This window comes from Oryctolagus cuniculus, chromosome 19 (assembly GCF_051225735.1).
Source record: "Oryctolagus cuniculus isolate XC-2025 breed Fujian yellow rabbit chromosome 19, ASM5122573v1, whole genome shotgun sequence".
In the NCBI taxonomy this organism is placed as follows: domain Eukaryota; kingdom Metazoa; phylum Chordata; class Mammalia; order Lagomorpha; family Leporidae; genus Oryctolagus; species Oryctolagus cuniculus.
The window spans coordinates 61,845,686-61,868,141 of record NC_142885.1 but is presented as its reverse complement, the minus strand read 5'-3'; the positions used below and the strand labels follow the sequence as shown (position 1 = coordinate 61,868,141).

Below are 22,456 nucleotides of genomic sequence, written 5' to 3'. Positions count from 1 at the left end.
GGACTGGGCTAGGTGCTGGTCTTGTGGAAGGGACTGAGCCGCAGTGCCTGCCCGGGAGGGTCTCCCCAGCACTGGAAAGAGGTGTTGGGGGAGGAATGGAGGATGCCTTCCATGGTCCTTATAGGCTGGAGTCTCCAACGCATCAACTCACGTCCTCCCAAATCCACACCTGCCTGCAGTCGTGAGCTCTTCGGTTCTGCTGGCTAAACACCCTCGATGTCTTCCTGTGACAGGAGATGCTGTGAGGGGGGCATTTGCGAATTTCTTGGTGACAGTTTTAGTTGGGATTGTTGTATGTTTAAGGAGTTCCTTGGGGCCGGCGCTGTGGTTTAGCGGGTAAGGCTGCTGCCTGCAGTGCCGGCATCCTATATGGGCGCCGGTTCAAGTCTGGGCTGCTCATCTTCTGATCCAGCTCTGTGCTAATGGCCTGGGAAAGCAATAGAAGATGAGCCGAGTCCTTGAGCCCCTTCACCCATTTGGGAGACCCAGAAGAAGCTCCTGGTTCCTGGCCTTGGATTGGCCCAGCTCTAGCCGTTGCAGCCATTTAGGGAGTGTACCAGCACATGGAAGGTCTCTCTCTCTCTCTGCCTCTCTGTAGCTGTGCCTTTCAAACAAATAAGTGGGTCTTTATATATGTAAAAATATTTTATAAAAACATTATTAAAAAAGGAGTTCCTACTTTGTCTCTCCAGTTGCGCTGCAGTACTCAAGAGCGTTTGTGTGGCTGGCTTTCTTTGGCAGCTTTTTATTGCTCTGTGCCACAGTTTCTTCCACTCTTCCCTGGGAGTTCAGGATGAAAAAAGAATGAATGAGACAATTTGATGTTTTATAGGATTTTTAAAAACCAATCATATTTGGGTACCCCTTTTTCTTTTTTTAATATTTTATTTATTTTGAGAGGTAGAGTCACAGACAGAGGGAGAGACAGAGAGAGGTCTTCCATCCGCTGGTTCACTCCCCAGATGGCTACAGTGGCTGGAGCTGGGCCAGGAGCCAGGAATTTCTTCTGGGTCTCCCATGTGGGTTCAAGGGTCCAAGCCCTTGGGCCATCTTCCATTGCTTTCCCAGGCCATAGCAAAGAGCTGGATTGGAAGAGGAGCAGCCAGGACTCGAACTGGCACCCATATGGGATGCAGGAACCACAAGTGAAGGCGTTAGCCTACTGCACCAATTCTCTGACGTGGCAATGCAGGAGGGCCTGGCCCCTGAGTCCCCAGTGCTGCTCCTAGGGACCTGTGGGAAGCAGATGCAAATCCAAGGGTGTGGTGCAGTGCAGTAGGAGCCTGCAGCCAGCTGACCCGGTCAGGGCCCAGTGGTTCCCTTGCTCCTGAGCCCTGGCTTCCTGGTCCACTCCTCGGTCAGTCGCGTGCTCTCTGCTAATTCCAGTGCATCTGAGTCTTTCCCAAATGCTGGTTGAAAAATTGTCACTTAATAGCTCTGCATGGATAATTTAAGCCTAGGTAAACTGCAGACAATTGATGGTTTTTACTTTTCCTACAGTTGAGCCTCAAAACCCCGTTTAAAAAAAAAAAAGGTTGTGGGCAGGGTGCTTGGCAAGCAACCAGCTTTGCTCAGCTGAGACGGGGCACAGGTGTATGAGGCGCAGCACCCTCCTGCCCGCCTCCCGTCTCTGCCTGCCCTGCTGAGATCCCTCCAGAGGCCTCCCCGTGTCTGAGCAGGACTGAGAGCGCTTCTGTCTGGGCTCCGGCCACCTTGGCAGGTGCCTTGTGTATCCTGTCCTCCGTGGACATCTCACAGCCCGAACTGTACAGTGAGTTGTGTGCTGTGGCTGTGTGAAGGCCGTGCCGCTGTGGGGTTGTAAGCCCCGTGAGCCTCTGGGCTTCCCCGCACCTGCTCCCTGTTGTCTCTCTGATCCGAGCGAAGCCTAACTGTACAAGCTGCGAAGTGAATGGGTGCAGGTGCGGAGTGTGTGCATCTGTTCCCCTGGGATGAGGGCTCCAGAGCCCTGAACCCTGAGGGCCCTGACTGCACCTGTGAGTAAGAAAAGCTCCGCCCATTACTGAGGATGTTTCTCTGCCGGTGCCTGGACAGGGGCTTCGTGACAACCGACCACGGCAGCTTCTGTCGCCCCTGTTTGACAGGAGGAAAGTGGGGCCCAGAGAGGTGTCAGGCTTGCTATGGGCCACACAGCGCAGCCCAGCCTACCTGCCTCTCCTCGGGTCTGTGACGTAAATGTACGCATTTGTTCAGAATGAGGAGAGAAATCACGACAAAGTGTTTGTTTTAAGTTTTTATTTGAAGCAGAGTTACAGACAGACGGAGAGACAGACAGAGAGGTCTTCCATCTGCTGGTTCACTCCCCAGATGGCCACAACAGCCAGAGCTGGGCTGATCTGAAACTTGAAGTCAGTCGCTTCTTCCCGGGTCTCCCACCCCGATGCTGGGGCTCAAGCACTTGGGCATCTTCTGCTGCTTTCCCAGGCCATAAGCAGAGAGCTGGATAGGAAGAGGAGCAGCCGGGACACAAACTGGAGCCCATGTGGGGTGCCAGTGCTGTAGGCGGAGGTTTAGCCTACTACACCACAGCGCCAGCCCCCGAAGTGTTGTTACTAAAGAGCTGCTGATACCACCAATACCACGGAATCCAGAAAAACATCCAGCAGTTGTTCTGAGCAGCCGTCTCAGGCCTTTCTGTGTGTCGTGTCCCCTCCATTTTTGAGCTACACCCTCTGATCACCTCTTTTACCACAACGATTTTATGTCATTTTCTATCTAGAGAATAGAAAGATTGTACATTCAGTCATTCTTTTAGGATGGTTGAACAAAACCCATTTTCTTCCAGCATTTTATTTGAAATTTTTAGAACTTTAAGTGCAAGAATTTTACAGCGAATTCTTATCTGCCTACCACTTAGATTGTGTCATTAACTTTTTACTCTTCTTGCTTTATCAAGTCCATCCGTCCACCCCGTACTGTAATGACCATTTTGTCTTTTACTGCGTGCGTTTTGAAGGAAACTGCAGACATCAGCCCCCGTGTCTTCCAGCGCACTGCAGCGTGCACGTACAACTTCACTGCCACCCCGAATGTCCCTCCCTGCCCCTGCAGTTCCCAGAGACAGTCCCTGTTCTGTCTTGTCCATCATAGATGCGATAGTTTGTTTCTCTTAGAGCTGTGTTGTTGTTTATACTTTGAAACTCCTGTATATGGTACAAATGTATGATGTGGAAGTTTCCAGAAAAAATTAAATCTTCCTCTTTTCTCTGACTCCTCCTTCTCAGTGACACCCCCTCCCTCCAGCAAGAGGCCCACCATGGCCATTTCCTGCCTGTCTCTCTGGAAAGGGTCAGTGCACATGGACACGTCTCCCCAGGCCAAGCCTGCTGACGTCTTCAGGCACACGGTAGCTCCCTGACCTCGTGCTTCGTCACGCAGCCCCGGGCCTCAGAGGTTGTTCCCTGTTAGCGGGGGAGGGCTGTGCCATCCTCTTGGTGGCTGTGCAGTCCCACTGTGACTGTGCCCCTTTCGTTTCTTGTTTCCAGGCCTGGTTACCATCTGTGGTGTCACAGTGAGTGCCCTTGTAAACTTGTCTCTTCACCGACGTTGTCCACATATTTCAGTTTCTTGGGAAGAAACTTGAGGTCCCATTCTTGGGAGCCTGGATGGTTTTCTCACACCCCTTCCCTCCCCCGACATTGTATTCATCCATCTGTTCGATTGTAATTCTGCTCACCCACCTGTCTGAGGGCATCCTTCGCTGAGCAGTCCCGGGTGCCTGATGCCATCTTCGGCTCTGAGAATCTCATTCTTGAGATTCTCGAAGTCTTTTGGGAAAGACAGGCATGACCAGAACTGGACCGCCACCGTGCGGTAGTCTGAGAGGTTTCAGGGCTGCCAAGGCTACCCAGAGGATAAAATCAAAAACTCCTTTGCCGTTTGTTCACCCCCAAGCAAGACCACGTGACCTTGGTTGTTTTCACAACACACAGATCTGATGCCCCTCGTTGTATGTTTATTGCTCACCTGAACAAATGAACCAACAAACAGAGAGTCCTGGAAGTGGCCCAGACCCAGGACAGCTGCCTCCTGGAGGTGAAGATGGCCCAGGCCAACTTGAAGGTCCGATGAATAGCCAAGGCCTGTCCCTCCTCTGGGGACAACTCTGTGGAAGACAGGCGAGCCCTGGCACAGTGTTCCTGATTAAAGAGTGAGATGAGAAAGCAGCCAGTGTTGGTGGGATGGGAGGTGGTTGTCACTTTTGGCCGTGGGAAGGGAGAGAGCTGCTTGCCTCGGGCAGGGCCGTCCCCGGGGACGAGTGAGAAGGTGATGGCAGCAGGCGTGAACTGTAGGCGCCGTTTCACAACTGTGACGTGGGTTTGCTGCCCCTGTCAGGTCTTGGTTTTGCCTTTTGTTTTGAGCAGTGTGTCTGAGAGCCCTGCAATTAGAAGAGGGAACATATGATTCTCTTTCTTTGTCTGCACGCTAATTTAGCTTTACCGTGCATGGTGATTTTGTGTTTGCTACAAAGCCATTTAAAAAAAAAATCACTTGACATTTCAGCATGGAAATACACTCACATTATGATTCATTGATTTCATCAGTCGTAATCTGTACCCAAAATGCACCAGGTACTAGGCCAGGCTTCCAGCTATTCTGGGAGGAACAGGTAGACGTGGACGCTGCTCTCTGAGCTCGGGAGGGGGCCAGGGCCCGATACCCAGTGTGGAGTGATGGGAAACAGAGGTGTGGATGGGCGAGGGCAGCCATGTGTTCTGCTTAGTTCTGGGGGTCAGCGAATGCATGCCCTGGGAATTTGTTTTAGCTACGCCGTGAAGCATGGCCAGAGGTAGCTTCACAGCGAAGTAGGGGAAGAGCAGAAGGGAACGGGGACTTGTGGCAATGCTCGCTTCACAGGTTAGAAGGGGCGCAGGTGAGAATCGAAGGAAAGCCCCTGGCGCATAGTAGGGACTCAGCGTGTGTTAGCTACCCCTCTCTTGCCTTTGGCACTGCTTTCTCTTTGTGCAGTCAGAGACAGGTAGGCAAGGGGTAGATGTGAAAGAATCCAGGATTTGCTGAACCTTAGTGACCTTGCTAACCATGAGTGGAAACAAGGATCAGAACTCAGAAGTCCAAGTTTTCCGTGTGACTCAGAGTTTACTGCCTCAGAGCCTGGAGGTTGACTTAGGTGCCTAGAGCTGGAAAAAAGCCCTAGATCTTCCTAATAGAGAAAGCTCGTTATCCTGGACTGGGCCAGATCTCTACCTCGTTATCTGGGCCTGACGCCTACCCAGAACCACGTTGCAGTAGCTGGAAAAGAGGGGAGAAAGGGACTTAAGAAAGGCTCAGGGGGATTGGCATTGTGGTGCAGTGGGTGAAGCCAGCCTTGCAGCACGGGCATCCCACATACATCAGGGTGTTGGTTCAAGTCCTGGCTGTTACGCTTCTGTCCAGCTTCCTGCTAGTGGATCTGGGAAGGCAGCAGAAGATGACCCAAGTGCTTGGGCCTCTGCCGCCCACATGGGAGACCCAGATGGAGTTCCTGACTTATGCCTTTAACCTGGCCCAGCCCTGGCTGTTGTGGGCTTTTGGGGAGAGAACCAATGGATAGAAGATCTGTCTGTCCCTCTCTGTCTGACGCTGCCTTTCAGATAAACAAACAAATTGATTTTAAAGAAGGAAACGCTTAGGGTTTTCCCCAGCTGTATACCTGTATCTGTCTACTCTTGAGTAGTTGAGTCTTCAGACTTGCTTCGCCTGATCAGAGATCCCTGCACTGGCTGTGGCCCTTGAGTGTGAAATCAGGTTACTTCCTCTTCTGAGCTCCCTGGATACAAGATGCAAAAAATGGAGACTGCAGTGGGGCAGGATACTCTGTGGTTGAAGGGCAGAGGCTGGAGCCAGACCACCTGCACTGGAATCCCATCTCTGTTACTCGCCAGCTGAATGCCCTTGGACAAGTCACTTCTGTGGGGTACTGCTAGATGTCACATCACCCCAAAACTTAATGGCTTGGAGACCACCACCCTTCTATTGTTCTGTGGGTTGCCTGGGCTCAGCTGGGTGGTTCTTCTACTTCCTGCCATTTTGGCTGAGGCTCCAGTTACCTGGAGCTTGACTGATCTGGACATCCACAGTATTGCTGGCACTCGTCTGGCACTTGGAGTTGGCTGGACCTGGGTCTGCTTGGACCTTGGGCGGGATTATTAACCAGAAGGCCTTCTGTAACCTCTCCCTGCTTGGAGAAGTCATGGAGGCTGCTGAGTGAGATTTAGGCCGGGCTCCTGGCATCTCTTCTTTCTCTGTGTTTACTCACACTGAGCTCTCTTAACCTGTCCATGTAAGGAGCTGGCACCTCTGCCCCGGGGCTTTGGGGAGGAGGATACGGGAAAGCTGTCACGTGGAAGTGCTTTGTAGAGTGGGAAGCCGTGCATGTGGCCTGGTGGGGGTGGTGTCATGTGTGCACACCGTCGGAGCAGAAGTGAGGGAAGCTCTGAGTGGTGGGCAGGCTCTGCTTCTGCCACTGTGGGGGTGTGGAGCACATTTTCCCACGGCTTGGGCAGTTGACAGATGACCTTTCTCTCTCTCCCTCCCTTCCTCTCCTCCCCAGCTCTCTTTTGCCCACTTCTCATCTCCATTTCTTTCTCTTTGCTTTATCGTTAGATAAGCACTGAGTCAGCACATAGTGTGTATTTGTCATTCTTCTTGATGGAACCGCTGGTGTCTACCCAGGTTTGAGGACTTACGCAGTTACACTGACAGGGAGAGCCAGTGCCCGAGTCCCACGAAGCCACGGGTCTTAGAGCCTGAGGACCAGTGAGAGCTGTTGTCGCTGCTGTCCTCGCTCCCCAGCCCCAGGCTGCGAGGGAATCCCGGTCAGGAGCGGCCGTAGAAACTTGCACATGGAAGTGACATCTCTGTGGGTCTCACCTGCTGTTCCACACCTTTGTGTGTGTGTTACTGGGGGTTTGCTCTGGGAGCACCCAAATACTTGATGCCATTGCCCAGGTCACGGGCAGAAGTGAGCTGCCATCTCTGTGGGTCAGGGCAAAGCAGCAGCCATACAGCTTTGTCTGTGTCACCCAGAGAGGGCGAACCCAAGAGGCCTCACCCAAGAGATGGTGCCCCTGGATTCCCTGGGTTGTTGGGGACCCCAGGGTGTTTGTGGCCAACACCAATAGAACAGAGACTTCTCTTTGAAGTGGGACCAGCTCGCTGCAGGGTTGCTGTGTCCGCACGCGACTCCAGCAGCAGGCAGGGCGGACAGCACGCAGAGACACACGGGGACGTTTAACACTCTCAGCCTCCAATTAGCATCAGGTGGCTGCTGCAGAGCCTGGCCTGCGTGTCGAGCGACGTCCACAGAGGTTAGCAAGTTCCCAGATTCCTTCCCCAAGCAGCTTCCCTGGTACTCACGAAGACGCACAAACACCTCGCGGCTTGCTGATCCCTGTAATGCCGCATAATTAGAAGAGAAGCCGCTAAGTCAGAAGGATTTAACTATTCCCCAGTCTCATCCTCCTCCCAAAGTGTTCCCTAAAGACTGGCTTCCTTGAGGGAGAACTTCTCTGCTAGAAATACCACGTGCCACGCCTCGGCCACGTGTGCCGCAGCTCCTTGCCCCTTTCCGTTGTCAAGCGATGCCCGTCCCCGTGAGCCCTGCCTTGTCTTTTACCCCAGGCCTTGCAGACATGGGCTTTGTGGCGTCTCAGTCAACTTGTCATCCCTCTAACAAGACAGCCAAGGCGGCCTAAACGTATGAAGAAAAGAGGTTGGCTCCATCGTGACTGTGGAGGTTTGCAGAGCGTTCGAGTGGCCCTGTTGCCGTGGCCTCTGGCGGTGGCGTTCTCACTGGCAGAGTCCTGAGGCAGCTGAGGTCATCACCTGGCTCCTCCCTGCCGCGCTGTCCAGTCTCGTCACTCCCCAGACATCGCTCCTCTCAGCTCCACACTTGATCTTAGCCAAAAGGCCGAGAGGCGATCCTCCTCCCATCAGCTCCATGTTGGGATTTCATTTCCACCCTCTTACTGCATTCACCTGAGAGTTGGGGGCTCAACTGTGTGGGTTTGGGGGCCAGCGGGGTGGATGCAGCCAGAGGCTTTTTGACTGAGGTTCCCTAGTACAGGCTCTGCTTGCCTGCAGTTGGCAGTGGGGACTGCATTTGTAAGAGGTGGCGATTGTGTGTCATGATGGAGCCCCTGCCCTCACAGCCTCTGGCTCCCTCCCCTACCATTGCATTTTTAAAGATTTATTTATTGGAAAGGTGGGGGGGGGGAGAGGGAGGGAGGGAGAGAGAGAGAGAGAGCAAGCGAGCGAGTGAGCGCGAGCGCGAGCTTCCATCTGCTGGTTCACTCCCCAGTTGGCTGCAACAGCTGGAGCTGTGCTGATCTGAAGCCAGGAGCAAGGAGCTTCTTCCAAGTCTCCCATGCAGGTGCAGGAGCTCAAGGACTTGGGCCATCTTCCACTGCTTTCCCAAGCCTTAGCAGAGAGCTGGGTCGGAAGTGGATCAGCCGGGACTTGAACCAGTGCGCATATGGGATGCTGGCACTGCAGGTGGTGTTTTTACCCGCTGCACCACAGTGCCAGCCCCAGCCTGCAAACACTTTACACGTCAGGCACAGGAAACCACAAAGCAAGAGCTCTGACGTCACATCGCCATCCAAACACCACCCCTCCCCCTCTGCGCCTGCAGGAGCCTGGAGCCCAGCCTGAGCAGCCGGGCCTAGGCACCTGCTCAGCAGGGTCTGTGGGTAGCTCTCGGCCACTCCTCCTCAGCACCAGAGGCTGGGAAGGTTCTCGGGGCAGGCGGTGAGGGACAGGTAAACAACGGGGGGAGAGGGCCCGCGTCGTGGTGACGTCATGCCTCTGCTCGCGACACTGGCATGCTGTAAGGGAGCGTCAGTCCGAATCCTGGCCGCTCCTGCTTCTGCCGTCGCTTGATCCACCTGGGAGATCTTTGCATCACAGCACATGGAAAGCTCTCTCGCTCTTTGAAAGCACATTTCCACTTTTGAGGCTATTAAGAATATACCTTTTTAAACATCTTACAGAAAAACAGCAAATGAAAAATGAACCTCCTTCCCCGCTGTGCCTGTCCTAATCTGTTATTGTTATCAGCGAGGACTCCGGTTCCTGGTTATTACCTGTTTTTCCAGACTTATTCTTAGGCTTGCACTCTCATAAATGTGCACAAACACAAAACATTAGGTTTTTTAAACTGGGCTCTCTCATGCGGACATGCCATGGTTTCCTGATGAATCATTCTTTTGTATCTAGACCTTTGATTGCTTGCAAATAAGCAACGAAAGAGGATGACCTTTGATGCCAGTCTTGGCTGATGTATTTGACTTTTTTAGAGAAAATGTATTTGAAAGGCAGAGAAACAGAGAAAGGGAGAGTTCATTGTCTCACCCCTGAACAGCCAGGACTGGGCCAGACAGGAGCTGGGAGCCAGGAAGCCCACCCCAGTTCTCCCACATGGGTGGCAGGGGCCCAGGTACTTGGGCCATCACCTGCTGCCTTTCAGGACGCTTGCGCAGAGCTGGATGGGACACGGGGCAGCTGCGACTCAGACCAGCGCTGCATGTGGGACATCGGTGTCGCAAGCAGCGACTTAACCCTCTGTGCCACACCGCCTGCCCCTTGATTGTTTTCCTTAGATAAATTCTGGAGCCTGGGGCAACGGATGTGGGTGTGTGCAGGGATCTTGGCACACGCAGCTTCATGGCTTCCTGATGTACTTTACCTTCTCTCCTCCTAGACACCCATCGGATGGTGATGGTCACCCTATCAGCAGGGTAGCCCTGACCCTAGCCCAGGGAGTTCTGGATGAATGAGGTGTGAAGTCATAGGACACAGAGCTTTTCCTGGTCAGCAGGCAGACTCATCCTTCCTGGGTCTCATGGGTCTCCCAGGACCACCTTCTGCGGCAAGACTGCTGCCTGCAGCCCAGGGTAATTGTCAGGCGGCAGACCTCTGTGAAGGGTCCGTGCGGGTCATTCTGTGTCTGGGCGCCAGGCGGGACTGAGAGGCAGCCCTTGGCTTCACGGTGCAGAGGCCACGTCTGGTGTCAGGGCTGGCAGAACACACTGCTTTCACTGCCCAGTGACTGTCATGTGGTCGTCAGAGGACATGGTCTGCTACTGAGAGCTTTCTATGTGCCGGGCCCCCTTCTGCATGCTGTACAAACATTCTCAGTATCCGGCAACCCTGCGAGTAGACTACTGCTACACACATTTTATATCTGAGGGCATGGGATCCAAGAAGCGGTTTACTCGTGGCCCACAGCCAGGAAGAGGTAGCCCTGGGGTTCAGTCCTGAGCTATGTGGACTAAGCTCCCCAAGCCCAGGCTGCAGAACCACTGCATTCTCCTGCCCCAAAGCCAGAACCTGCTGTTTGTTTCCTGTGCTCCAGGGAGCACTGTCTCGTGCCTGGAGAGCTGCTCCCAGTCCGGCTGCTCCTTCCCCATCCCGTGTCTCCGCCCTCTGTGCCCAGAGAACTGCTCCCAGTCCGGCTGCTCCTTCCCCATCCCACGTCTCCGCCCTCTGTGCCCAGAGAACTGCTCCCAGTCCGGCCTGCTCCTTCCCCATCCCGCGTCTCCGCCCTCTGTGCCCAGAGAACTGCTCCCAGTCTGGCTGCTCCTCCCCCCTCGCTCGTGCTTTCCCTGTCTTTGCCGAGGCTGTCTGGCATCAGAGCTTTTCAAGTTGGACGGAACCGGGTTTGCATCCGCTTTAGATGTGTGACCTTAGGCAAGATACAAACCTCCTGGAGCCTCAGTTTGCTCATCTGTAAAGGGGGATGGGTAATCACGGCCCCGGGGTTTTGGAGATTGGAGACTATGGCTCTCCTTTCCAGCTGTTCCACATTTTAACATCTTGACCAAGTGACTCTTTTGATCAGACTGACACAGGAAGCTCCTTCCTAGGCCTGAGAATAATTTTGTCCCCGGCCAAGGCCCTGAGGTTGTTACTGTGACCCCTTCCTGCTTCGAGACCCCCCCAGCATCAGCCAGAGCTGTGCGTGTTGCTGCCTGCTGCACACAGTGGCCGCGAACCCCCTGACAGCCCGGGAGCTGGTTTCCCTGTCGGAGGGGCGCTAGGCTGGGAGCGTGGGGTCCCCTGGGCCACGCACTGGCCTGCACACCCATCTCCCTGCGGGGAGTGTGGTCAGGTCCCTTTAGCAGCACTGCAGGGCCACCAGCCCACCGTTCAAAGTCGCTCCCTCAGCCCCGTTCCTGTGGGGCGCTCCTGAGTCAGAAGGCAAACCACATTCCGAAATCGGCTCATATGTTACGGGGGAAGGGACAGAGCCGCTTCTGGGGGCGGGCGTGGGCCTTTGGTGTGGACGCACGGGTTATGTCTGCGTGCTGCTCATTGTGGCAACTGTGGGCAGTGTCTGCGTCCCAGGTCTGCCAGCTGGAATCCCAGCTCTCAGTAGGGCTTTATGGCACCCACGTTGCTTGCTTGTGCCTGCCTGTGACTGTCGCTGTAGGAGTTGCCGTCCTTCCCTGGGAAGCCCGTGGCGGTCTGGTGGTGGTGTTTCCTTCGTTGCAACAGCATCTCCAGCCTCCCTGCACAGAACCTTGTCCCGGTTCCCACTCGTCGTTTTATGCCTCATTCCTTACAGGATACGTTCAGGATTCTTCCATGAATATGCAAACCGTGGTAACCAGGATGCCTTCTCTCTCTCTCCCCCCCTTCTGCTGCTGCTAGGTGCCTGGAGATTTGAGTCAAACATCTGAAGACCAGAGCTTGTCGGATTTTGAAATGTAAGTCCACGGCGTGTGTTCATGAGGGGGTCCCTTAGAAACGGGGCGCTGTTGTTGGCTGAGGCCTGGGAGACAGCAGGAGGAGACACACATCATTGCTTCCATCTGCACCACGTTTGGGTCGGTTCTTGTCGATGTAGAGCTCCTCTAGTCCCAGCCTGGCCTTCAGACATGTTTTATCTCATGGCTGTTGAAATACAGACTTTTAAAACGTTGGCTGACATTTGAGAGTTGGGAGATAGCACATAAATATTTAAGTTATTATAGTTTTCTTAAACAGCTGGTCTCACGTTCCTGCAAGGCCACGGTCAGTGGGAGACAGGGGCGGCTGCCCCCTTCGCGTAGGACATGTGTTCTTCCCGTGCCTCAGTTCCCACTTTCCCCCGTTGTCCGACTCTGACCCACTTCACCCAGTTTGTAGTCTGTGTAGTCCCCATATGCATTTGAATCTGCCACCTCTGACTTATTTACCTGGTGCGTTAATGTGGATTTTAGAGGATTTGATTTTATTTGGGGCTTTTGTTAATAACTCCAGAGGGAAGCTACTTGGTCATCAGGCGATCGCTGTTCAGGTTGCCTTGGTGTTTGGACAAATCGTCCACCAAGGCAGGGATCGAGGCAGGGTGAGTCCCGGGAGACCGGGCTGTGCCGAACCTCATTCCCTGGTGGCCAGTGGGAGCTGCGGCCTCCCCGTGAGAAGGGGCTTCTAAAGTGGGAGAGTTGGGGATGGCTGAAGAATCTGCACGCTCCGAGATGCAGCACGCGTGTAACACTGCTGTGGCCGTGGGCAGGACTCACATTTTCACTGGACCTTGATTTCCCCCTTAGTGAAGCCAGGGCCCTCCCTCCTACCTCAAGGGCCTGAGGAGGCGATTTGAGTGAGATCCCAAGAAACAGCAGGGCACTGAAAGCCATCGCGTGCCTCGGCGGAGGTGGGGGCTGCCCTGGAGGGTGAGGAGGTGAAGGATGGAAATGAAGAGGGATGCACCTGCAGGGGGGTGTACAGTGTGGAGGGGCTTCTGGGAGGGCAGGGGCTGGAGAGCAGCGGCAGGGAGAGCTGCTGGGCATAGTCCCAGACATGGGTCAGCTGGGGCACAGGGCGCACTTGGCTTCTAACCAGGAGCTCACCAAGCCCCTGCTGCGGGCAGGAGTCATGGCGGGTCCTTGATGGAGGGGCTACATCAGCCACAGGCCTTGCCTTCCAGTGGCCTCTCCTCTGCCTGGGCCAGGCCACATCCTCTTGTCCCCACGATCTGGGGCCTCCTCCCGTCCACCTGTTTGCTCGTCTGTACTAAAGCAGAGGGAAACAGTGGCACCACTCCTCCCTGTCAGGGTGAGACTAGAACCTTCCTGCAGCCTGCTCAGGAAGCCCTCACTGGCCTTTGGCCTCACTCACAGTTCCCTCCTGCTGTCACACAAAGCCACCCTACCCATTCTGTCCCCCTCCCCCTCCCGTACCCCAGGGTTGTTACTGCATTAAGCCCCAAGTCTGCAGTGTGCCCTCAGTGCTGGACACTGTCCTCACTCACTCCGCCTTCCCCACACCCTCTGGGATGGGTGCTGTCTCAGTGGTGATGGGTTTGAGCTGGGATTCACACCCCAGCTCCTCACACGTGTCCTTCCCCTGCCTGAAGCGCCTGCCCCAGCCTCCACCTCCCCTCCCCCAGCTTGGCTGACCCTCAGACTTCCCCAGAACCTGGGCCAAACCCTGCTTCCTCTGATGCCCCAGACCACAGCAGGCCCACCTGGTGCCCACAGCCCTTCCATCTGGAGTCCCTTGGAGAGATCACAAAGATGTTAGTTATTTCTGTCTGACAACTGTGAGTGTCGGTGCACCTGACCACAGAGCCCCACAGTGTGCTGTGTGGAAGCTGACGGAAGTGGAGGGAGAAGCAGACAGTTCTACAGTAATTTGGAGACTCCCACACCCTACTTAACAGTAACGGGGCGGACAACTAGGAGGTGATAGATTGGAGCATTGAGGTGAACCAGTTAGGCACGACAGGTGACAGCAGAGCACGCACTCGGCCATGCACAGGGTAGTCCCCAGGGTAGACCAGGGGCTAGGTCACAAATTGTTGTCAGTAGTTAATTTTTTTTTTATCTTTTATTTAATGAATATAAATTTCCAAAGTACGACTCATGTGTTACAATGGCTTCCCCCCCATACCGTCCCTCCCACCCACAACCCTCCCCTTTCCCACTCCCTCTCCCCTTCCATTCACATCAAGATTCATTTTCGATTATCTTAATATACAGAAGATCAGCTTAGTATACCTTAAGTGTAGAGAGGAAGAATGAGTGTGCATGAGAGTACCTGCTCGTTGGGAGCCGGGAAATCAATCCAGGTCCCCCACTTGGGCAGCAGGGACCAAAGTACTTGAGCCATCGCCTGCTGCTTCCCAGGGTTTGTATTAGCTGGAAGCTGGAGTTAGGAGCTGGACCTGGGTTTCAAACCTACGCTCTCCCATATGGGACGCAGACGTCTTAACTGGCATCTTAGTCATGAGGCCAAGCACCCATCTTGAATAAATTGTTAAGAGTTGAAATCAAACAAAGGGTCTGGTTTGACCACAGTGAAACGGTTTGCGTGGAGATTTTTCTCTCTCGAACCGCGTGCTCCTGGACCTGGCCTCTGTCAACTTTCCTTGCTGCTCCGTTTGCAGTGGCTGCCGATGTCCAGCACACGGTTGGCTCTCGGGAGATTGTTATGGAGTGAGAGGATAAGTAAGTGAGGGGGTGAACAGGCAGATAACAACCCAGGAGGGACATGGCCATGGCAGCAGCCAGTTCCAGTCCAGTCGCTGCTCTGAAAGGGGGAGGCAGCTCACCCAGTAGCCCTGGGAGGTCAGCTGGCCAGGGTGCTAGCTGTATTTGTCTAACAGTCCTCTCCCTGCCCCTGCAGTTAACAGAGGTCAGAGGGGTTTGCTGTAGGCACTGGTACGATCCTGGGGACCTTTACAGGCAGAATGTCACTGGATTTGCAAAGCTCAGCATTGCAGTGTGTACCTGCCTCCTGGGAGCTGACCAGTGGGGTGCAGTGTTCCCCGTGAAGGAGGTCAGGCCAGCAGCATAGAAGAAATCCAGTGTCCGGAGAGAGCCGTCACCTGGAGGTTTACTGCCTTTGTGAAAATGCAATGCTTTTTGCTCTGGAAGTCGTGAGAACATGAAGTCACAAAATCTTGCGTCTCCAATATCGCAAACTGCATTCCAAGTGCGGGAGGCTGGTGGGCTTTATGAGCTGCTCTCGAGGCAGGAGGAGAGCGCAGGAAAAAGCCTCTCACCCTGGGGTGCTCCAGGCAGAGGCAGAGGCAGAGGCTGGGGCCTTGCAGCCCTTCCAGGAGAGCGGTGCCCCTGCGGGAGCCACCCTGGTTGACCTTGAGGTTGCGTGACAGTCAGCCTGCCAGCCCTGCGAGACCAGGCTCCAGTGTGCTGGAGGTGGTGGTGCTGTGTATGTGTGTCAGTGACTCGTGAGCCGAGGATCAAGTCAGCCCACAGGGAAAAACTGTCGCATCACCAGAATCGGCCTCCGACAGCCTGTGTGAGGACTCGCTGTGTTAGTGTAGGTGGGAGTGGAGCTGTGTGCTGCAGGTGCTTGCTAAGTGATACTGTGTAGGAATTTAAAGCTTGCTGTATTAGTCCCAAACACACAGAGTCTTTGGAGAAGTTGAAGGCTGAGTGTCTGCGCCGGCATCCTGCTTTTCCAAGCTGGCACTTCCTGTTGCCCTTCTGTCCCCCGACCCCAGACAGCCACGGCTCTCAGGGTCATGGTGGTGTTCTCCCGAGCGCCTTGGGGGAGTCAGGCTGTGCAGTCAGCAGAGCGAGGAGGCAGTGCCGGCTGCGTGCTTCAGAGACTGGGGGCGTCACCGGCCTGGCCCCCGTAGCTTCCTCTGGTTATCCCCTGTTTCAGATGGGAAGACCGAGGCTCAGATCAATGATGGGACAGGGACACTCAGCTGTGAACAGCTGAATTCTCATTCCAGAGTATAAGCCGTGGAAAGAAGTGAATCATTTTCGGCCCAAGGGGCTGGGTGGGAGGCCTCCCCTGGCCTTCAGCGTGCCAACCCGAGTCGTAATGTGACCTGTTGATCTCTTTCTCTTGGGCAGATCCAACCGGGCGCTGATCAACGTGTGGATCCCCTCGGTGTTCCTCCGGGGCAAGGCAGCGAACGCGTTCCACGTGTACCAGGTATGCGCCTGGTATCCAGGCCCACGTCACCACCAGGCCGGGGAGGCCTGGCACCTGTGTGGTGTGCTTGGGCTTTGCCTCTTAGTGGTAGGGGACTGTTCTTGGGAGCCCCGGTTCTCCCGTCACTGACACGTTAGCTGCCCAGCTGCCCTGAGGAAGCGGCCCTTGTCCTTCAGTGAGGCAAAAGGAACAGGGGGGAGCTTCGTTGGGCCTACTGGCCTCTGAGTGTGTCCCCTGCAGAACCTCAGCTCCGGCCACGTAGGCAGAAATGAGTGTTCGCTGGCTTGGGCTGTAGCCGGGAAGCTGGGCTTCAGGCAGGCCTGCACCTGCTGTCGGGAACGTGCTGCCATCCCTGTCCTGCTGCCAGGCCCCCTTCTTGGGCTGTCGTCCGTGATTGACAGGGTGCCCAGGTAACCCCTGCGTCTCAGCAGCCGGCCTTGGATTGCGAGCCCATCGTTGAATCCCGGGTGAGCTGTGGACTGGCAGTTGGGCTCCTGTGACCACTGCCGGTGCAGGAATCTGCATGGGCCTCCCGACACGTGTGTGAGATGGGAGGGAGGAGGCTCCTCGGTGAGAAGTGGGCTGCTCTTCTTGAGGGTTGGGGCCTTGGCTGTGTGACAAGCAGGGGTGCACGCATCCCCTCGGCTTCCGGAGGTAGAGAGTGCCGTCCCCAGGGGAGGCGCTGGTGTCTGGGACCACAGCACCTCCGTCTCCCCGGGACGTGGTTTTGCCCACCCGTCTCCTCCCCAGTCTCCTGATGGCGCCTTGCGCGCTGCCCGCCTCTGCTGCTCTGTCTGTCCTCCTCTGCTGCCGGGGCCCCAGCCTCCTGCAGTTCCTGCTCTGGAACTGTCCCTCCTAGCCCTGACTGGGAGCCGCTTCCTGCTGCTTCTGTCCTCGTGCGTCTCCGTAGTTTTCGTTAGGTTTTGTTCTTATTCCCCACGAGTTCTGTGGGCAGCTTTGGGTTTTCCCATTTTTCTTCCTGGGAAATTTGTGCACTAAAGAAGTCTTCTCAGCTGTAAAGATGTTTTCTCCAGAGAGTGAGGTGGTGGTGAAGACGGGAACCCTGCTTTAAATCCTGAGACCTCAGCCAAATCTTAGGTCCTCCGTCTGTGAAGAGGAAATACTACTGCTTACCTTGGACAGCTGTTGTGGGGTTAGAGCCACACTGCCCAGAGGGGCAGGCCTGTGGTCCAGCAGGTGAAGTCACCATGTGGATGCCCGCCTCTCCTATCAGAGTGCTGGTCTGCGTCTTAGCTGTGCTGCTTGTGATCCAGCTTCTACAGTAGCATCTGGGAGGCAGCAGGTGATGGCACAAGCGCTTGGGCCCCTGCCATCCACGTGGGAGACCCGGATGGAGATCCAGGCTCCTGCCTTCAGCCTGGCCCAGCCCTAGCTGTTGTGTGGACGTGTGGGGAATGAACCAGCAGATTTTTCTCTCGCTCGCTCACTCGCTCTCTCTCATTCTGCCTTCCAAGCAGATGAAAACAAATATTTTCTTAACAATAAACACGCAGCACACAGTAGACATTCACTGCTCATTTCTGCCTTCCCACATGATCGCCATGTTTGGTCGTGGGGTGACTGGTAGGTGTCTGGCGCGAGAAAGCCGTTTAGGTCCACGCTCAGCTGGGCAGCGTGGCGCTTCCCTAAGTGTTAGGACAGGCTGAGGGTTCCTGATGCTCTCAGCTGTGGTTTCGGGAGGGAAGGCGCTGGGACAGGTTTCTGAGTATCTTCTCTTTATCTTTTTATCCCAACACAACAAACACAACACCTGACGTGTGCGTGCACTTCCGGTTCTGCCTTGCGGTCGTCGACAGCTGGGAGGCAGTGCCTGGAGGATGACGGGAGGAGGCGGGCAGCTTTATCTCGGAGCAGAGTCAGGACAGGATCGTGTCTGAGAGGCCTCCTTGCCCCTTCCGTCTTGACTTCCCCCGCCCACCCCAAGAAGCAGCCTGGCAGTTCTTAGCTTCCGAGCGTCAGCTGTGAGACGAGACGACGCAGCAAATGTGCCGTTGCCTGGGAGATTGTCTCTGCAGTGGCCAGGGTGGCGTTAAAGCCACTCACTGCCCATTCTTTGCTGCGGGCGGCACTCTCCTGGACATGGCCCAGATCTCAGCCATGCACAGGCTTTGCCGTGCCCGCATCAGCTGGCGCAGTGAGAGCGGGCATTGTGACGTTGGATCAGAGATGACTCATTGAAAATACTGGTATTATTGGACATTTTTTTAAGGATTAAAAAAATGCATGCACTATCTAATTCCATGAGAGACTTAAGATAATTTTTAGAGACACATATGGAAAAGAGGGATAAAAGAGAAGTAAAAAAAAAAAATCGAGGTCAGATAAAATGTAAGCTGACAGTTTAAGAGGTAAACTGGAAGCCATGTATGTCTGTCACAGAACCCTACACACTGCTCCCATTGATCTGTGAGTCTCCTGTGGGTTTTCCGGCATCCAGTGTGAAACGTGGAATTTTCTTTGGTATAATTCCATTTCTAATGAAAAGGAAATGTGTTAATTTTGCAAAAAGAGCTCTGAAAGAATTTTTTACACAGGGCTTTAGACGAAGCAATAATGGAGAATGTTCTAGACAGTCCCTGCTTCTCTGCCGGTGAGAAATCGCACCTGGTTTGGTGAGGAGGAGGCCCAGGATGCGCCAGGTGGCAGGAGAAGACACAGAGCCTCCAGGGTCACTGCGCTGACGCCACAGTCAGCGGCCGTGTGTATTTAGGTTTAAGTTAATTAAAATAGAATCAGAGGAAGGTTCAGTTCCCCCGTCACGCTGCTCCCGCACGGCTGTGGCTGCTGCCCTGGGATGCGGAGGGAGGCAGAGATGGACGGTGAGGGAGGCGGCTCAGCCCGCCTCGGCCCTTCTGTTGTCCCTCGGTCCTGGGAGACAGCCTGGCACGTGCTGCCCTCTTGCCTTTCCTGCCCCGAATCCTTCTGGGGGACGGCAGGCAGGCCCGGGAGCAAGGCCCCTGGCTGGCCACGGGCTCGAGCGTCCTCACGTTGCTGTGGTTCTGCTGTGTTCATTTTCACAGGGGCCTCCTCGTTAGGGCTCGGAATTCTGTTTTTTTCTGTTTTGGCGCAGTTCCCTGTTGAAGGAGATTTTAAGTGAGAAGAGGAGAGTCCGCTCACAGAAAGTGCTGCGTAAGCAGTGGTGACAGCAGCGTGGGCGAGCAGCGTGCTGGATGGGTGGGTGGGGGCCGTTCACGGAGCGCTGACACAAAGGCACAGGCAGAGTGTGCTTGGGGCGCTGAGCCGCAGCCAGGGTGGGAGTGCCACGTAACGTGGCTCACGCTCGCCCTCACAGCAACCCTGAGCGGCCAGGAGCGCCATGACCCTGTTACAGACGAGGCAGCCAAGGCTCAAAGAAGCATCCCATTCCCTAACAGGTTTTCCAGCCCGAAATGCTGGAGCAGAGAACACTGGGAAACAGCACCTTCATAGAAACTGCAATTTGGACCCCTCTGGGAGTAGCGGGGCTCAGGCTGGCTGGGGTCTACCCATGTGGATGGCTCCCTGCGTACCTGACACTATGGGTCCCATGTAGATGGTCCCTGATCCCTGAGACTGTGGGTCCCTGTGGACAGCCCCTGGTCCCTGAGACTGTGGGTCCCTGTGGATGGCTCCCTGCGTACCTGACACTATGGGTCCCATGTAGACGGTCCCTGATCCCTGAGACTGTGAGTCCACTGTTGACGGCCCCTGGTCCCTGAGACGGTGGGTCCCTGTGGACGGCCCCTGGTCCCTGAGACTGTGGGTCCCCGTGGACGGTCCCTGGTCCCTGAGACTGTGGGTCCCCATGGATGGTCCCTGGTCGCTGAGACTGTGGGTCCCCATGGACGGCCCCTGGTCCCTGAGACTGTGGGTCCCCATGGATGGTCCCTGGTCGCTGAGACTGTGGGTCCCCGTGGACGGCCTCTGGTCCCTGAGACTGTGGGTCCCCGTGGATGGCCCCTGGTCCCTGAGACTGTGGGTCCCATGTAGACAGCCCCTGATCCCTTAGACTGTGGGTCCCATGTAGACAGCCCCTGATCCCTGAGACTGTGGGTCCCTGTGGACGGCCCTGATCCCTGAGACTGTGGGTCCCTGTGGATGGTCCCTGGTCGCTGAGACTGTGGGTCCCCGTGGACGGCCCCTGATCCCTGAGACTGTGGGTCCCATGTAGACAGCCCCTGGTCCCTGAGACTGTGGGACCCCGTGGACGGCCCCTGGTCCCTGAGACTGTGGGTCCCCGTGGACGGTCCCTGGTCCCTGAGACTGTGGGTCCCATGTAGACGGCCCCTGGTCCCTGAGACTGTGGGACCCCGTGGACGGTCCCTGGTCCCTGTGGATGGTCCCTGGTCCCTGAGACTGTGTGCTGAACTTGCAGCTGCAGCCAAGCCCTGGATTTTCCAGACTACTGTTCCAGGCCACCTGCAGTGCACAAGAGGGAGCCCAGCCGAGACAGCGGCCTCGGAAAGTTTTCAGAGCAGGGGCTGGTTCAGGGGCACTCCTGGGGCCACTGAGGGCTTAGTTCTGAGAGCCTGCCTGGAGGGGACCTCGGAGAACGAGGAGCCTTGGAGAGGGACCCAGCCGCCCGTGGTTGCCGGGCTGTCCCACCTGGGCTGTGCAGTCACATCTGGCCAACAGGATCTCAGCGGGAGGGGCCATCCACGCATGGGACTGATTAGCAGTTGTTTAAAAGGTGGGGGTTCCTGTGCCCTGACAGGAGGCTGAGGTGCGTCCTACCACGAAGAGTAAGCAACACAGCCTCTGACCAAAGTGCAGAACAGAAGTAATGATTGGCCTTGCTTAGTATATACTAAGTTGATCTTCTGTATATGAAGGTAATTGAAAATGAAACTCGATGAAGGGCGGGCTGGGAGAGTGAGTGGGAGAGGGGAGGGCCGCAGGAGGGAGGGAGGTTGGGGGGGGAGCCACAACAATCCAAAAGTTGCACTTTGTAAATTCACATTTATTAAATAAAAAAAATTAAATTAAAGAAAAAAAAGAAGTAATGATTGGTAACCAGGTTTCCCAATTTCAGGGCTTTTTGACCATGAGTGTTTGGCAGCGTTGGCCCTGTTTGCACTCAGCTGCCTGCAGGCACCTGCCAAAGACAAAAATGATTAAGCAGCAGTACATGAAATGCAAAACAAACACCCCCCTGCTGCCGCCTCGTCTTGCTTGGTTTCTCTCGCTCTGCCGCTCTCTCTGTTAATACAGATTCTCTGTCACTTCCATGACAGAGTTAAATTTGTTATTAATTAATATCTAACCTGTACCCCTGAGAATATTTCATATTATTCCGCAAATACTCCAACTTCCAAACAAGCTTGAGACCTGCTGCCTTCCTGTCTCATTGACATAATTTTTTAAGAAGATTTATGTATTTATTTGAGAGACAGAGTTACAGAGAGAGAGAAGGAGAAACAGAGAGGAAAATCTTCTATCGGCTGCTTCACTCCCCAGAACGGCCGCAGTGGCCAGGGCTGAAGCCAGCAGCTCCTGGCTCTCCCGTGTGGGTAGCAGGGGCCCAAGTGCTTGGGCCTCTTCTGCTGCTTTCCCAGGCGCATGAACAGGGGGCTGGATGAGAAGTGGAGCAGCCAGGTCTCCAGGGCCACCCGTATGGGATGCTGGCACTGCAGGCCGTGTCTTAGCCTGTTGTGCCACAGTGCCGGCCCCACACTGACATATTTATAAAGGTACGTTAGACCTTTTTTTTTTTTTTTTGGACAGGCAGAGTGGACAGTGAGAGAGAGAGAGAAAGGTCTTCCTTTTGCCGTTGGTTCACCTTCCAATGGCCGCTGCGGCCAGCATGCTGTGGCCGGCGCACCGCGCTGATCCGAAAGCAGGAGCCAGGTGCTTCTCCTGGTCTCCCATGGTGTGCAGGGCCCAAGCACTTGGGCCATCCTCCACTGCCCTCCCGGGCCAGAGCAGAGAGCTGGCCTGGAAGAGGAGGAACTGGGACAGAATCCGGCGCCCTGACCGGGACTAGAACCCAGTGTGCCGACGCTGCAGGCAGAGGATTAGCCTATTGAGCCGCGACGCTGGCCTACATTAGACCTTAAAACAAGCAATCTATTTTTTTTTTCTTCAGGAAGTATTACAGCCTTTGAACTGGTATAAAATAATATATCATTATTCCTATTGTCAGATCCTAAGACTAAGACCTAAAGTCTTCCCTTTGAAAAGTAGCTTTAGAGTAAATGCAGCTGGGATCCGTCTCCTACGTGGAACTAACTTGAGTCTTTGAACTTTGCCACCAGACACACAGACTCCCGTGTGATACTCCATTTGCATACACAACTAATTAGGTCTCCTTTGTCAAGACCACTGCTTTGTTTCAGCAAAGTTTTGTTCTGCTTCTGGACTAAGTTTCCTTCTCTAGAGGCCATCTGGTCTCGTCTCGGCTTAGGGGGATATTTGAGCCCCACTCCCCACATGCCCCTACTGCCCCACACACGGAAGTCACGTAGCCTGGGCGGCTGTTTGAAAGGTTTAGTCCAGCTGAGCTTATGCACGTATGAGATGCAGGGAAAATCCATCATTCTCT

General features: G+C 54.9%; 1 protein-coding gene across 8 annotated transcripts in view; it reads left to right on the top strand.

Annotated features, from left to right (window-relative positions):
* Positions 1-22,456, top strand: part of SNX29 (sorting nexin 29) — a 473,360-nt gene that overhangs the window by 355,149 nt on the left and 95,755 nt on the right. For all 8 annotated transcript variants that reach the window (XM_008257737.5, XM_051847819.3, XM_089321668.1 and 5 more), the window contains 2 exons: positions 11,671-11,726; positions 15,834-15,915. In XM_008257737.5, coding sequence (XP_008255959.2) covers positions 11,671-11,726; positions 15,834-15,915 — 138 coding nt within the window. The remainder of the gene's footprint in view (positions 1-11,670; positions 11,727-15,833; positions 15,916-22,456) is intronic.